Source organism: Pelodiscus sinensis, chromosome 14 (genome assembly GCF_049634645.1).
Source record: "Pelodiscus sinensis isolate JC-2024 chromosome 14, ASM4963464v1, whole genome shotgun sequence".
Classification (NCBI taxonomy): Eukaryota; Metazoa; Chordata; order Testudines; family Trionychidae; genus Pelodiscus; species Pelodiscus sinensis.
In genome coordinates this window covers 30,596,197-30,613,464 of record NC_134724.1, presented here as the reverse complement: position 1 = coordinate 30,613,464, position 17,268 = coordinate 30,596,197, and the positions used below count along the sequence as shown (strand labels likewise).

Here is a 17,268-nt window from a genome sequence, read left to right as displayed (position 1 = left end):
TAGGAAGAAGAAGAACACTCTACATAAAGGACTGGTTTTTATAAGACATGCTCCACATCTTTTATACATGCTCACTGTTGATGCTGTTATAGCCTATCCGCGTAGGAAACCCTCCTCTACGACTGCTACTAATACAAATACAAAAGGGGGAGTTGATTCTCCTCTCTCTATGTTCCTGAAATATTCCCATTGCTCCAATTTTCCTATAAATCATAGTTCATTTCTTACCCCTTTAATTTCCAGTTCACTTGTCTTGATCCCAAAATTACCAAATATTTTCTAAATAACAGGCCCTCGGTGTTTGAATAACAGCCTATTTGCCCACCCTACATTGCTATGCCACAAGTTTCGAAATAAAATGTCAGGAAATGACAAGTCACAAAGAAAGCAGGCTATTTTTCACACCCTTTATCAAATGGTTGGCAGGTCTCATTTAAAAAAAGGTGAAACACAACAGTAAAGAGGGGAAATGTTAATTTGTATCTAGAACAGCATAATAAACTGTCCTTAAAAAACTGTTCCAGTAGACTGTTCCCACATCATCTTAATCTTGAGAATGTTACAATATAGAAAAAAGATGAGTTGAAGAACACAGGATAAAGACTTAAGTGTATAGATGTCCATGCCATGATTTTCTATTGGCGAGCACAGAAATAAAGACCAAATGGTACATAGAACCCACCCGCTTTGTTAGAAATAAACTATCACATCTTCCCATCCCAAATATCATCTTTCCTCTGAAGAATCCTCTCCTTCTTGATTCCCACCAGGCCCTCCCACTTTCTCCTCTTAACAGACCTTTCAGTTAACCAGCACATGCTCTTTCTACTATTCCCCACAGTTTCATTTTTGGCATGCTCCCCTTGTTTCTCCTCCTCCTTCAGCTACCTTTCATACCACTTCATGCAATCTTTCAAGTGATTATATAGCCTGGTGCTAAATTCATCTCTCAATCTACCACTACCATAGCAAGACTCCGAGAGTAGCTTCCTCTCTACCTAAAGCTCATAGACTCATAGACTAATAGACTTTAAGGTCAGAAGGGACCATTATGATTATCTAGTCCGACCCCCTGCACAGTACAGGCCACAAAATCTCACCCACTCCTCCTAGAATAATCCTCTCACCTATATCTCAGATATTGAAGTCTTCAAATACTTTGAAGACCCCAAGATGCAGAGAATCCTCCAGCTGTGATCTATACCCCATGCTACAGAAGAAGGCGAAAAACCTCCAGGGCCTCTGCCAATCTACCCTGGAGGAAAATTCCTTCCCGACCCCAAATATGGCGATCAGCTAAACCCTGAGCATGTGGGCAAGACTCATCAGCCAGACACCCAGAAAGTTCTCTATAGTAACTGATGCCAGCCTCTACAGTAATAAGCACATTAGAAAAGAAGACTCAGTAGCCTCTAGGTGGGAGCATTCATGAAGTCTCTCAGAGAAAGTTAAACTGTGTGGAGGTAATTCCCACTATGGCAGTGCAGTGGAATAGCTTTTTGCCCCCTCCCCCTGTGCAGGAGAAAATACAAGAGAGCTGAGCAAGTAACAATAGCAGATAAGTTGTGGACTTCCGCATTCTATTCACTAGGAACAATTAAAGTGATTACTATAGAGGCGGTGTCCAGTCTTGTGCACTAGAGATGCACCCTTAATCCACCATATAAGTGAGTCAAGTAAAGTGAATGCATCAGTCACCAGGAAGTAGGTTGGTGGCATATTTTGCTACTAGTTTGTTAAATGAGTAATTGTTGTAATGAGTATTTATCATCCCCATCAGTATTTGATTCTTGATGAAAATGAAGAATGCTCATTTATTTTATAGTGTGAAGACTGGCTGGTTTCTCTCCCTGCCTGTCAATTCCATAGAATAACAGTTGTTAAACTCTTTTGTTGCTATAAATTACATCCCCACTAGGAGGATTTGCCACTATGGCTATACAGGCAGTCCCCGAGTTACGCGGATCTGACTTATGTTGGATCCGCAGATACGAACGGGGTTTGCTGCCCGTCTCCCTGGTCTGCTGGAGACCAGCAGACCAGGGAGACGAGAAGCAAAGCCTCTGAGGACACCGGCAGCAGGACAGCCGCGGCGCGTCTGGGCAGTCCGCTGCCCGCGTGCTCCGTGGCTTTGCTCCACATCTCCCCAGACCAGGGAGACGGGGAGCAAAGCCGGGAAGCACGCAGGCAGCGGACAGCCCAGACACGCCGCGGCTGTCCCGCTGCCGGTGTCCTCAGATGCTTTGCTTCCCATCTCCCTGGTCTGCTGGTCTCCAGCAGACCAGGGAGACGGGAAGCAAAGCCGCAGAGGACCCGGGCGGCGGGACCACGGTGCGTCTCGGTCCCCCGCCCGTGTCTCCCTGGTCTGCTGGGGGGAGAGGGGCGCACCTAGCACACACACCCCCCAGCAGTCCAGGCTTTTCTCCAGACGCCTGTGGTAGAGCAGCTGGGGCGCTGCCGGTTGGTCCCGCAGCGCCGCTCTGGGCGCTACTGGACCAACCCGGCAGCACCCCAGCTGCTCTGCCCCAGGCGTCCTGATTCAGCCGCTGCTGGTCAGTTTCAGCAGCGGCTGAATCAGGACGCCTGGGGCAGAGCAGCTGGGGTGCTGATGGATTGGTCCAGTAGCGCCGAGGAGCGGCGCTACTGGAGCAACCCAGCATCACCCCAGCTGCTCTGCCCCAGGCGTCCCCAAGTCAGCCGCTGCTGAAACTGACCAGCGCTGACTACAGGAAGCCCGAGGCAGAGTTGCTCTGCCCCAGGCTTCCTGGAATCAGCCGCTGATCAGTTTCAGTAGCAGCTGACTTAGGGACACCTGGGGTTCTTAAGTTGAATCTGTATGTAAGTCGGAACTGGCGTCCAGATTCAACCTGTTGAAACTGATCAGAGGCTGATTCCAGGAAGCCCGGGGCAGAGCAACTCTACCTCGGGCTTTCTGTAGTCAGCCGCTGGTCAGTTTCAGCAGCGGCTGAATCTGGACGCCAGTTCCAACTTACATACAGATTCAACTTAAGAACAAACCTACAGTCCCTATCTTGTACGTAACCCGGGGACTGCCTGTACTGACGAACCCGTTCTAGTGTACACACATAGGCCATGTCTACACTGGAAAGTTATTTTGAAAAATCTCCCCTTATTTCGAAATAACACGGTTAGCATCCACACTACGGGTGTGTCTAGACTACATCCCTCTTTGGACAGAGGGATGTAAATTAGGCACTTCAAAATTGCAAATGAAGCCGGGATTTGAATTTTCTGTGCTTCATTTGCATAATCGCATCATGGCGCTCTTTTGAAAAAGCGCTATTTCGAAAGTAAAACCGCAGTCTAGACGTGGTTCTTTTGAAAAGGGAAGGTTTTTTTGAAAGATCCTGTAAAACAAAAGCTTATCAGATAGTCGATTAGTTCTTCGACCAGTCGCTTCCCCTGCCTTGCTCCCCCAGGAGCCGGTGCTGGGGGAGCTGTTTTAAAAGCCGGTTCCCCCCAACACCATCCCCATAAAGGGCAGGGGAGTAGCAAGGAACAAGTCATGAGCCGGGAATCAGCCAGGAGGCTCTTAATCCATTTAAAAATCAGAAGCACAGGAGGGGGAACCCAGCACGAGCTGGGCCAATTGATTCCCGGCTCAGTCTGGGTCCCCCTTGCTGCGCTTTAGCCCTTTAAATGTATTAAGAGCCTCCAGGAATCAGCTGGCCTAGCTTGTGTCAGGTCACTCCCACTGAGCACCAGCCCTTTAAACATACTAAGAGCCCATGGACTCTTATACATTTAAAAATCAGAAGCGCAGAGGAGGGGACCCAACATGAGGTGGGCTAGCTGATTCCCAGCTCGGGCCAGGTTCCCTCTGCTGCTCTTCAGCCTTTAAAAGGCAGAGCTGCAGCGGAGTTAGCTTGCTGGGACCAGGAGCTAACCCCGCTGCAGCTCTCCTTCTTACTGACTAATCAACTAGTCGATCGAAAAAATGCACAAAAATGCAGAACATATCTGTGGCTATCACATTGTTCATTCTGCTTGTCTCATTCATTTAGACAAGGGGTTCAGAACCATTTTTCTATCAGGGGCCACTGACAGAGCGAAACATCAACCATGGGCCACATCCAGCCGTGCGAGGTAGGAGGGAGCAGAGGCTCAAAACTTCCCTCACAGCTTTAGTGTGCATGCCTGAGGGTCGGGGAGATGAGGGATTTGGGATGTATGAGAGGATCCCTGATTGCCCAGACCCCACACTGCTCCCAGAAGCAGCCTTCATGTTCATCCCCCAGGAAGAGGAATGGGCAGCTCTGCACAGTGCCTGCTGCCTGTGCCCTCAGGCACCATCTCCATAGCTCCCCCTGGCTGCAACTCCTGGCCAATGGGAGCTGCAGAGAGGGCAGGAGCAGCATGCAGAGCCGACCTTCCCTGATTTCCCCTGTGCCAATAGGCTGCAAGGGCATACAAGGGCTTCTGGCCCACAGCGTGAAAATTTGCTGCAGGCCAGATGAAATTAAGTGATGGGATGGAAGTTTGATCTAGACTGTGAGCTCCTTGGGGCAGTCAGTCTAACTCTGGATTTGTACCGCAACAAGCAAAATGGATCCCTATTCATGGTCATTCCTTAGGCATTACTGTAAAAAAACCTGTTGCTGTTACTACCACCATCAACCTGTGTATTCTATCCAACAGGGAAGCTAGTACCATCTCCATTAGTCTACTGCTATGCATATGGTTCTGACCTAAGTTCCCTCTAAGCTGCACAGCCGTGTGGCTGCACTGCTACCTATTAAGCCCCGTGCAGGGAAAAAACTACTCCCACAAAATTCCAAACCTGCCACAGCTGCAGGAGCGGCACCTCTGCCTGTCAATCCTCAGCCCCAGAGATGCCATGGCCACAGGAGAGGTGCCTCTGCCCACTTGCCCCAACCTGGGGCTGCTGTGGAGCTGCCGTGGCTAGGGAGAGGTGCCTCTGCCCACTGGCCCCAACTGGGAGCTGCCACAGACCTGCCTCAGTTTGGGGAGGACAGACTCCCGGGACAGTGGAGAAGCACCTCTCACTTGGCCCCAAGCTGCTACAGTGAGAAAGGACTGGGAGTAGTCCTCTCTTCCCAGGGTAGCCTGCATCCCAAACCCTTCATCCTCAGGCCCATCCCAAAGCCTGCATCCCTAGCCAAAGGCCTTACCATGCAACCCAAATCTCTGCCTCAACCCTGAGCCCCCTCCTACACTGTGAACTCCTCACCCTCACCCCTGCCACATACTGTCCCTGTGCAGAATGACTTTTGTTATGTGCACCAATACGTAAGTGATGTATCACCTGCCTATCAGTACACATAACTAAAACGTGTCATTCATACATGGACGTAAGAAATTAGAGGGAACACTGCTTCTGAGCCATAACATAGTTGACCTCTCTCTACTACAGTGGTCACCAACCAGTAGATCAGAATCTACTGGTAGATCTTGGAGCCTCTGACAGGTGATCCTGACTAGTTTGGCTGGGACACTTCAGCTGCCCCTCCCTGTACTGCCCTGCTGTTTCTACCCAGAGCCTCAGAACTGCCCCCTGGGAGTCTCCTGCTTGTTGTGCAGTGTGGGGGAGACAGAGGCACAGGGGCACTGATGTCACTCTGTCTCCCTGTACCCCATCTTCCCAGAGTGAGGTGGGCAAGGCCTTGGCAAAGGGGTGGGGTCAGGGTATTTGGGTTTGAGGTAGATCCTGGACTGACTTAAATTAAAAAAGTGATCTTGGGCTTAAAAAGGTTGGAGACCACTGCTCTACTATGTGCCCATGAAGGTGCAGCCACAGTCTGATTAAACCTTGCACCATATTTAAGCTGCCAGTGCCTCTTCAAATTGCCTATTCCAGCCTATGTAACACATCCATCCTAGGTAAGTTCATGGAGACTATGTCCATCAATTGTCAGAAACCCAGATGGTCAAGCTTAGAACCCTACACTCGTGTCCCTAAACTTGACTGCTAGATGCTGGGACTGGACGACAGGATGGATCATTCAATAAACATCCCTATTCTGTTATTTCCCTCTGAAGCCCCTGATACCAGCCACTGCTGGAAGACAGGAAACTGAGCTAGAAGGACCATTGGTTTGACCCAGTACAGGCATCATTACGTTCTTACTGATCATGCATTCAAACTATTATGACAACAGCCACAGCTAGAATATAAGTGATAGGTTTACCTGCTGGCCTTAATTGCACAGACACAAACCATTGCCTACTGCTCACTACACTCATGTCAGTGAATAATAAATCTCAAACTAAAAATACCCATCATGATTCCCATTTAGGTCATGGAGATGTAAAACTTGCAGCCTAAAAATTAAACGGGCTCCTGTGTCTGGCCTCTCTCAACCAGGACTCCCTGGTCTGTCAACATCTGTGGTCCAGCAGGACCTCCAGAGAGACCTGATGGAGGGCTAGACACAGGAGATCTGTGGGAGCCAGGAACCCAGCCAGGCTGACTACAGGGAGGCCAGTGGTTGGGAGCCCTGCCATGGGAGTAGAGCTGAGCTGTGGCAGAGTGGCTGGAATGCCAGCGGGCTCTGGATGGGGCAGTGGTCTGCCATGGCAGAGTGGGGAACAATGGCGGCAGGGCAGCGGTCTGCTGCAGTGAGGCCAGGAGCCCCAGTGGCAGGACCATGGGCTGCCATAGCAGGGCAGCGGAGCTGATGGCAGGTGGGGAGCCAGACGAGAAGCCTGGCCAAGAGCAGAGCTGGGCAGGAGGGGCTGGTGGCAGGGGGCCTAGTAATTACCTCCTCTGGTTGGGCAAAATCCCTCTTTCCGGACCACTCAGGCCTTGAGGGTGCTAAACCAGGGAGGTCTAACCTGTATTTATTGGAAACTATGAACATTTAAGCCTGCACAGCTTTCTGTGTACTGATCTTATGACAGTCTCATCAACAGTGACCAGCTTTTGCCAATCAGCAGCTTCTAAGGGAAAAAAATCAAGCTGTCTTGTACAATCCCATCCATTTATTTATTCTGCTGCTCCTAATGTTTTTTACTAGTTTAAACATCTGTTGGAGACATTATGACATTTGGAAATTAACTATTAGTTTTTTTAAATAACTAATTTACTAAATTACTTTAAATCTAATAAAAATGAATGAAGTAGTAAACAATATAGTATAACCACCTACTATCACATATCTGTGAACTCTTATAGTACATTCTAGCCATTCATAGGGGTTTTTTCACAGCAGTTTTGGCATTTCACAAATGCAAATATAAAAAATTCTGCACAGAAATCACTTCATTCACTGTTGATATGTGACGAGTTATGGTGTGAAACACAGGAACTAATTAATAGCACATGGGTACAAAAAAGTTTAGCATAAGACACAAATAATAGATTATTTAAAACAAGATACTGAAGCTATGTAAAATACAATAATCTAAGGTGAGATTTACCAGAATACCCCACCTCCAGAAAAAGGTGCCATGAGTTCATGAACAGCCACTGTAATCAGGATCTTTGTTTCCTATCTTTTTCAAAAGACAGCACTTGCATGTTGAATCAAAGTATAATTAAGTATTATGAGAAAGCAAGGACTTTGGCTTTTTCTTTGAAAACTATCTATTCTGAGAATTGGTAAGTTTGTGAATATCTAGGAGGTTGAGCATATCTCAGAAAGACTTTCATTTGACTCAACTAAAGTCTTGTTTTATTTTTTTAAAATTAATAAGACAAAACTTCGCTATGAACTGTCTCTTTGGTTACCTGTGATTTCTTTAAAAAGCTCTACCATCCACCCATCACACTCATAGTACCATTGCTAAGTTGATTAGGTGCAGTAATGTTCAGCCTTTTAAAGAAGTAGCATCATGTAATGTTAAAGACTTACCACATCCATGATCTGCATGAGGCTGAGAGTGAAGTAGACAGTAAGCGGCTGGGAATCATTGGCCACGGGCCTCTCCAGAGGATTGTAATTCTTCAGCAACTCCTTATAGAGCTTCCTCTGGAACTCTCCTTGCAGGGACACTTTGAACAAGTAAATAGATAAATTCTTAGGAATCTACTGCCAGCATCATGATGTGAAAGAATGCAGAGCTCAGAAATGCTTCCATTCAGAATCTGTTCCCATTAGCCAAATCAAGCACTACACTGCCTTTTGATTTATATTTTCTCCTTGCAATAAATGTTACCATAATTCATGTATTACATCTGTTCCATTAGTTACCATAGCAAACTCTTAGCCCAAAACTGCTTCCACTTGCCTCTTCTCTTCTCTAACTCAGTAGGTAAAACTTCTGGTTGGTGTGTCTCTGACCAGTTCCTCTCTGTTACCCAGGAGAGTAATTTCTAAATGTTAAAACTGCAGTGTCAACATTTGCATCCTTTGGATCAGGGATAAGAACTAGTGAGATGTACCAGTTCTTAAGGGATGAAATACACTTCATAATTTGATACTTGCTGTAGCATAGCTGCAACTAGAAGAATATGATATATCTGAAAAGGACAAGGCAATGTCAGTATGACTGGAAGTTATAAGGACAACCAAAGTACACATATCATTGCACTGTAAATTCCCTGGGGCACGGGCATGGGCAGTCTTCTTGCTCTATGTGTGAACAACACCTAGCACAACAGGGCCCTGGTCCACAACTAAGGTATTTAGGCATTAGAGTAATACAAATACTAAACAACACTGGGGAAATTTTATAATCTTTATGCACCTCAAAATGCCATATCATTCCAGGGAGGGCATTGATTCTGTCATTTACTTTTGGTGAGAAAAAATCACGCCCACACACAGAGTATGAAAGAGCCATTAGAAGAGATAATTAGAGTACTGTATACAAATGAAAATCCACAGCACTGTAAGAATCAGTAGTTTTTTTGTGTTATGTGCCTGTCCCCATCCTAAAGCAACATTCCCTCCTCTAGCTTATTTCCAGATCACCAAACCTGTATTCCCCACACAAAGGAAGTCAGGGCCCTTGCCCTGAAGAGTTTACCGTCAGAAAGACAGAGGTCTGTTTCCCTTCCTATTCAGCTTTCTAGCCTCTACCCTTAACAAAGAGTTAAATGCTATTAAAGAGGTTTATCCTAGATGGGGATCTGAGCTAAAGAACAGTTTTCGCACTACTGATCTGAACACCAATGCAAAAACAGTATGTGAGGAGAGGGGAAAATACAGGGGTGCGCATCAGTCCATATATCACTGCAAAAGAGTCCTGCAGAAGACTCTCCAAAGGAATTAAAGGGCCAGGCAATTGCCTCTTTCTTCCCTTACAGAACATCCCCCTTACATGCTGGCACAGTAGTGATCACATCCCTTCCCTTCAGCTTGACAAGCATTGCACCTGGCTACCTGTTGGGCTAGGGAGAGCTTGTAGAGCATCTGCACAGTAGCCTCATCAGCAAGGTTACTCCTGATGACAAGAACCAGGAGAGTAAACTCAAACCCAAACTCTGTGGAGAAAGGTTTACCAAAGGATGTGTGGGCAAGCAGAGCCCTCATAAAAATAGTCAGAGAGGGCTGAAAGGGAAAGAGAAGCACAGAAAGTCCACTCACCATGTACGAGCCCCACGGCCACGGTCAGCCAGACAGTCAGCTCCTGGAGTCCCATCCTGACAGCCAGCCTCGCTGGGGAAGTACGGCAGATGCAGAGACCCAAAGCCAGAAGCAAAGTTCAGTTCAAGCCCCAAAGCAGTCAGGCAGCTGCCAAGAACAGGCACTCGGAACAGGATAAAGAGAGGGAAAGAGACGTGGAGCAGAGATTGGAAGGCAAGTGCTTGGTGGCAAACAGGATTGAGGAGTTCTGGGGGGCTGGGTGTCAGGAACAGGGCTCCCACTCCTAATCTCAGCTCCCTTCCTGGGCTGGCCTCGGATCTCTCCTTGAGATGCTGCCAGCTCAGGCAAAGCACAGGAATGCTAATGAATGCCCCCCTTCCTCCACTTCCTCCTCTACGTGATGGATTTCCCTCCTTTCCTTAATCCCTCTACACCTACAAGCAGGGCGGAGAGGAGCCAGAGATGCCGTTGCTGCTGCTGCGGCAGCAGGAGAAATGCAGCCTGTTCAACAGAGCAGCCCTAGCTTTATACGGCTGTGCCTGTGCGTGTGAGCTAAGAGCGGATCTCACTCTCTCCACCCCTTCCCTCCCTCAGTGGCTACTCAGCTCTGACAGTCACTCAGACACAGCTCCCCTGGCCCCATCCCACTGCCAGTCTCTGCAGCTCACTCCAAGAGACGCACTTCACTACCACAGGATCCAGCTACTCTTGCTCACCATTTAACAACTCAGCTGAGCTGGAGCCGTCATTGGGATGAGACACAGAAGGGGAGCAGGAGCTCTGGCTCATCCCTGCCTACTGAGACCCTTCTCTCTACTCAACAGCCAGACACTGGGGTAGCCATAAATCCATCAATGCAAGTCAATGGAGCTGACTCAGCAGCATGGGGGCTCCTGTTCTGGGACAAAGAAAAGAAAATCAAAACTTGTGCTAAACTTGTATTTATTTATAAGGGAGGAGGGAAAACACATTCTGGACCCATAAGTGAGAGAATCTTACTGGAACTTTAGCTGCCCTCCTGAAACATAGTGCATGATCCACTGGTGTGGTGCAGCAGCCACCATGAACTGGCCCTAAAGTGAACTTACCTGTCCCTGAGGAGCATAACCCCTCATAAAAAGCTCAACTGCTGAAGCAGAAATTAGATGGTTTTATGCCTCTCTCACGTCAGGTTGCTGGGGCAACAGGAAAAAAAATCTGTGGCTGGGACCTGCGATGCCATGCTTCTCCTCACCAGTGCCTTCAGCTCCTTGGGGCCACTAGAGCCTGGCCCTGGCTTGAACTTCTTGCTCTAATGCGGCAAAGGATACTGATCTATCGACCGCTGCAGAAGGATAAAGGATTGCAGAGGGTTTTAAGTCACCTTTGCCGCCCTCTTCACCCCTGACTTGCACTATGTACATTGTGGCCATAGCCAAGGATCTGACCTCAGTCACATTTGTTTGGGGGCAGGTGGAATCAGATAACATTTATATGCAGGGACCATTCTGTGTTCTTTAGATCCCATCTGATGCACAGAGCTTGGAGGTCAGGTGTGAGATGGTTATTTCCAGTGTCTAGCAAACCATGCAATTTAAAGAGTTGCAGGAGAAATCCATGGCCCCTGATTTATTGATTATGCTAAATGCATTTTAAAGGACACCAGAAAACCTACCATATTCAATGGGTGTGTGAGCTAAGAGCAAATCTCATAGGCTACATCTACACTACGTCTACATCTACACTGCAGGCTTTTTGCGCAAGAACTGTTTTGTGCAAGAGTTCTTGTGCTAAAGGTCTTGCACAAGAGTGCGTCCACACTGCCATGTGCTTCTGCGCAAGAGATGTGCTTTTGTGCAAGTGTCCATGGCACTGTGGATGCTCTCTTGTGCAAGAAAGCTCTGATGGCCATTTTAGACAAAGGGGTTTCTTGCACAAGAAACCTGTTGCCTGTCCACACTGCCTTTTTGCGCAAGAGGGCTTATTCCTTGTGAGAATAGGAGTAACTCTTGCCCAAGAAGCCCTTTATTCTGATGCCTTACTGTTAATTTACTTGCGCAAGAGCACGCGTGCAGTGTAGATGGCCAACAAGTTTTTGTGCAAGAAGTGTCGTTCTTACACAAGAAGCTTGAAGTGTAGACGTAGCCTATGGGTGCATCTAGACTGGCAAGATTTTGCGCAAAAGTAGCTGCTTTTGCACAAAAACTTCTCAGCTGTCTACACTAGCCGCTTGAATTTGTGCAAGAGCACTAACTTTGTAATGTACAAAATCAGTGCTTCTTGCACAAATACTTTTAAGCTCCTGCTCAGGGATAAATTAAATTTTATAAATTAATGGAGATTGCCTATCTCCTAGAACTGGAAGGGACCTTGAAAGGTCAGAGAGTCCAGTCCCCTGCCTTCACAGCAGGACCAGGCACCATCCCTGACAAATTTTTGCCCCAAAACGGCCTCTAGAAGGATTGAATTCACAACCCCAGGTTTAGCAAGCCAATGCTCAAAGCACTGAGCTATCCTTCCCCCCGATGCTTATGCAAGATGGCCAGTGTAGACAGGCACCTTAATTTTTTGCGCAAGAAAGCCCAATGGCTAAAATGGCCATCGGAGCTTTCTTGCGCAAAAGCGCGTCTAGACTGGCACAGATGCTTTTGTGCAAAAGCACTTTTTGCACAAAAGAATCCTTGCCAATCTAGACGCTCTTTTGCAGAAACACTTTTAACGGAAAAACTTTTCCGTTAAAAGTATTTCCGCAAAATCATGTCAGTCTAAACGCAGCCTACACGTTTTGCCAGAAGAGGCAATGCAAATGAAGTATGGATTAGCATTTTCTCACTCTTCATTTGCATAATCTCTTCTGATCAGTTACGGATCTTGAGCAAAAAGGGTTTTTTGCGCAAAAAAGAAACGTCCACACTGCTTGTTTTTACACAAAAACCCTTCGCACAAAAATGGATCAGAAGAGATTATGCAAATGAAGTCTGAGAAAATGCTAATCCACGCTTCATTTGCATTGCCTCTTCCGGCAAAACTTATCGGCTACGTCTACACTGCGGGTTTCTTACGCAAGAACTGTTTTGTGCAAGAGTTCTTGTGCAAAAGGTCTTCCACAAGAGCGCGTCCACACTGCCATCTGCTTTTGAGCAAAAGCATCCATGGCAGTGTAGACACTCTCTTGCGCAAGAAAACTCTGATGGCCATTTTAGCCATAGGGGTTTCTTGCGCAAGAAAATCATGCTGCCTGTCTACACTGCCTTCTTGTGGAAGAGCTATTGCGCAAGAGGGCTTATTCCTCATGGGGAGAGGAATAACTCTTGCAGAAGAAGCCCTGTTTTCCAACAGAAGAAGCTGTACTGTAAATTTACTTGCGCAAGAAAGCGTGTGCAGTGTAGACACCAAGCAAGTTTTTGCACAAGAACAGCTGTTCTTACGCAAAAAGCCTGCAGTGTAGATGTAGCCATCGTGTAGATGTAACCTATTCTCCACCCCAGAGCTTCCAACCCTTGCCATTCTAGAGATTCAGATCTCTTTAATATTTTTGCTGCTTCAGTGTAAGAGCAGTCTTCTGGGGTCTTTTTTCCTTTCCTTCCCCAAAGATTGCCTTTGCATGCAATTCATATTTTTATGCTTTTCCAGCATTTGGAACCCAGGAGGACTGAAACCATTAAGGATGTTCAGCACCCTGCACATCAGTGGACTTCAGCTGATATTGAATCCACTCACCATTCAGCAGGATCAGGCTCCCAAAGCTGTTCAGGAGTGTATTAAAATATCTGACTACTTTATAGACAGTAGTGTTTCTGTGTTTGCTGGTCTTTCAACCAAAGGATACTGAAGCATTCTAACAAACTTAAATGTATACACTAACCCCATACAGGGATTACTTCATCAATCAGTGAAATGTATTCATAATTCTGACTAATTAGTGGATGTGATCAACAATCACTCTTCTCCCTCTCCCCTCCCCCGAACCCTTGTATAAACCTTCTGTGAAGATCAGATTTGCCCAGAGACATCTCCAGTTTGTTGAAGAATTTCACAAATAGCTAATTCATTCAGATTAGCATATGTGGGACATTTTACAGTTCACTAAACCATAATTTAAAGAAAAAGCACGTTTCCAGGGAAGCAAACACTTAGGCTATTCCTTAAAATCAAAATTTTCGGTAATCAGTGCTCAAGAGGAAATATATGCATGTCACAACTCCGTACTTTAGAGAGAAACCATCTGGAAATAGTCAAAATACAAATTTATTAAGTTTCTTTTTAATGTGCCGTTTTAGTTAGAAAATTTCACTTAGGTTCCGCACCTGGGCTATGGATTTCAGGCTGAGTAAATGGGTTTGGGAGTAGGAGTAGCTTGGACATATGTAGATTAAATTTTTCTCCTAGCAGAACACAAAGTGGATCTCTACAGTTGAGGGATGTATTGACTGCACCTATTCTCTCTCAGCCTAACTACATATCAAACACAGATATTAAATGTAGAGAGAAACCTACTGTAAGGTTTAGGTCTGACCTGCATACTATTTTGTACCAATTCAACTACTTCAGTTAGCAACTTCTTTTCCTACTTAGAGTAATTAACTCCATGCAAACCTTCCTGTGAATGTAGCTTTCCCTTAACACTTTATTCCCCTTCCCTTATTTGAAGAAGCTATACTCATTTAACTGCAGGTGCAGTAAAGGGACTGTATCACTAACTATATGGAACAAATTGTGCATATAGATAAATTCTCAGTTCCATGGTATGGAGAAAGATGCAGAACCCTTCATGCAGCCTTGTCTCTTTCTAACCCCTTTCTACACAGCTCAGCCAGGGTGCGTCAGTTGCACTTAGGCATTTGGCCTTTCTGTAGCAATGGAGGGAGCCAATCAATTTCACTTCTAGGTACTGACTGAATCCTGCTGAGGCAGCAAAGCATAAACTGCAACTCCCTGCACAAGCAGACACCTGTGCATTTTGGTTGGCAATGTTAACACTACCCTTGCTCATGATATGTACCACAGTGTAGTTGAGATGCCACTAGAACTCCACCCACAGACTATGCTGTGGGGAAGCACTGAGGGGAGGCCAACCACCACTGGCAAACTGTGGCTGCTTTTTATGTTGTGCTGGATGGCTGTGCACTCCTTTCTCCAAAACCATAATGCAAATGTGTACTGGAGCAACTCTTCTCCATGCAAATGTTCTGTGGTCAGGAGCACCATGACATGGTTTATACTGTGGGATGTTGTCAGATGGAGGGAGAGGGAAGGTCAGTGACTGAACTAGTGATTAGCTGGAGTGTAAGAACCAGTTCTGATTATTAGTAGGGATGTAAAAAAGGTTAAAAAAATCAACTATGTAGCTGATGGAATTTTAATCAGTTACACAGTTAAATGTTATAAGCCCCACAGGCCTCATGAGCTGCCGGTGCTACGGGCTGCCAATGCCATGGATCCCAGTGCCACCATTGTGGACTACCAGCCCTGCAAGCTCCTGACAGTGTCAGCTTCGTGGACTGCTGGCTCCATGAGCTCCCACCAGCACCGGCCTACCGGGCTCCTGTCTCCTTGCACCGCCAACCCCATGGTCTCACAGGTAGCCAGCCGTCCCATGAACTCCCAATGCTGCTGGCCCCCCAGACTGCCAATCCCTCAGGCTGATGTTTATCAGTTAATCAGTTAAACTCTTACATCCCTAATTACTAATAGTTGTTAAAATTGCATCAGATAAATTTAACCACCTTCTAAATAGCTGTTGCACTATTTCTGAGAAACATCAAGGTTGATTTCACAACAAACCCATGACTGATGCATGTATAATGTACACAATTTGGAAAACAATCATGATACATGCAACATTTATATTTTAAAACATTTTCACTGTTTCCCCCTCACAATTTTTTAAGTATTGTAAGTCAATAAATGGGTTATTACTTTCCAGTCAAATCCCTATCCTCAGATTCTAGGATTGTGCCCCAATAGTTTTGTCCTGGGCAGGTGCACTGGAGCAGGCATTTGCTATTGCTTTGATAGAACTGGCTGGGGGTAGGGTCCATTTCTGATTACTTTCATGTTGAGCTGAACCCAGCCAGTGTTCATCAAACAACACAGAAAGCAGCAATTTGCCCCTCACTCCCAGTGCTGCACTCTGAAAGGCCACTCACTTTTCTGAAGCCCTAATCGCCTAAGACACCCAGCTCAGTTCCCTGTTTAGTTACTTCTCAAGGGCCCCTCACCTGGTCCGCACTCAGGACCAGGAACTGAGAGCAGCTAAGCGGGCACAGCAGGGCAGGACAGGCTCTTTCAGTTTGGTTTTTCCCCTCCGCACACACACAGGGGGGCGACTCCGGCAGCCTCTTTGGGGCGCTAGCCGAGGAGCAGCAGCGCTGCGGCGATAGCAAAGCCCCGCTCATCCCAAACCACAGACGCGGCAGAGGCACGAGGCATTTGCAGCCACCCCCCATGTACCTTCGGGCACGGTTACGCCTCAGCGGGTTCCTATCCAGCACTGCCCGAGGCCGCTGAAGAGCCGGGGACCGGGGCAAACCTGCGGCTCCAGCCAGAGCTCGGTCGCATTTCCCGCCCCCCCATCCCTTTGCAGTGAGACAGCCCGGCTCCCTCGCCTGCCCGGGGCTGCCCGCGGCCGCTCTGCCACAGGCCGCCGGAGGGGGTCACCTGCGCTCCGCCCCCGCCCCAGCACGGAGAGCGCGTCCGCAGCTCGGCGCTGCCCTCTGCTGGCGGCTGCGATCCCGTCGCGCTGAACCTTCCCTCGCCCTCCCGGGGCAAGTTGGCCGCCGAATTGCGAGTCCGCTGGGACGGGGCGCGCACGGCCCGACGGCTCCGCCCGCCAAGCGGAGTGCGTGGGGGTGGGGGGGGTCCCCTTCCCCGCGGCAGCCGGACCGCGCGCCCCCAGCCTCTCCCGCCGCGCTGCCCTGGCAGCCTGGTGGCCAGGAGGGTCTTTGAGCCCCGCTGCGATGAGGCGAGGCAGTAACCACGGGCTGCTCCAGCTGTTGGGGGCGGAGACACGTGCTGTTGTCCGCCCGCCTCGGCCCCCTCTCCTCCCCGAAAGCGGGGGCGGGTTAATTACACCAAGGAAGGAGATGAAAGCAGTGCCCTATATTGGCTACAAGGGCTTCCCCCCTACCTTCAGAAGACGGGCTTCACCGCCATGAATGCTTAACATGCTTAAGCCCTTTCAAAAGTTTCAGAGGGGTAGCCCTGTTAGTCTGTACCTGGAAAAAACAACCAATCGTTTTGCAGCACCTTAGAGACTAACAAAAATGTAGCTGGTATCATGAGTATTCTTATCAGTTTCAATTAGCATGGACACTGATCATTTCTTTCCTTGTTTTCCTCTTCTTCCCTCTCCTCCATCCCCTCTCTGTGCTATTTAATTGAAAACTGGACCCCTTTAAACTCCATTCATCTGAAGAAGTGGGTTGTGCCCACCTAAGCTCATGCTGTTGTTGTTTTTTAAGTTTTTCTAAGCCCTTTGGCTATGTCTACACTTGCGGCTTCTTGCTTGAGTAATATGCAAATGAGGCTAAGCATGGAATATCACAGCCTCATTTGCATACCTAATGAGCCACCATATTTTTCAGAAGAGGCTCTTGTGCAAGAAAGAGCGTCTACACTGCCCCTTCTTGCGCAAGAAAAACCCTCTTGCACAATGCCGTTACACCTATTACTTTTCAAGAAGAACAGCATCCCACAAGAGGGTTTTTCTTATGCAAGAAAGGGCAGTGTAGATGCTCTTTCTTGCACAAGAGCCTCTTCTGAAAAAATGGTGGCT

General features: G+C 47.5%; 1 protein-coding gene across 2 annotated transcripts in view; it reads right to left on the bottom strand.

Moving 5' to 3' along the window:
• The window catches only part of CHRNA7 (cholinergic receptor nicotinic alpha 7 subunit), a 101,893-nt gene extending 85,436 nt beyond the window's left edge, over positions 1-16,457 (bottom strand). Inside the window, exons 1-3 of one of the 2 annotated variants that reach the window (XM_075897345.1) lie at positions 15,945-16,457; positions 9,513-10,836; positions 7,836-7,975 (exon numbers count right to left, since the gene is read on the bottom strand). In XM_075897345.1, the coding sequence (XP_075753460.1) occupies positions 7,836-7,975; positions 9,513-9,567 (195 nt within the window). In that variant the 5' untranslated portion in view covers positions 9,568-10,836; positions 15,945-16,457. The remainder of the gene's footprint in view (positions 1-7,835; positions 7,976-9,512; positions 10,837-15,944) is intronic. The other variant, XM_014571449.3, reaches the window with a different exon arrangement.
• Between the last annotated feature and the right edge of the window lie 811 nt (positions 16,458-17,268).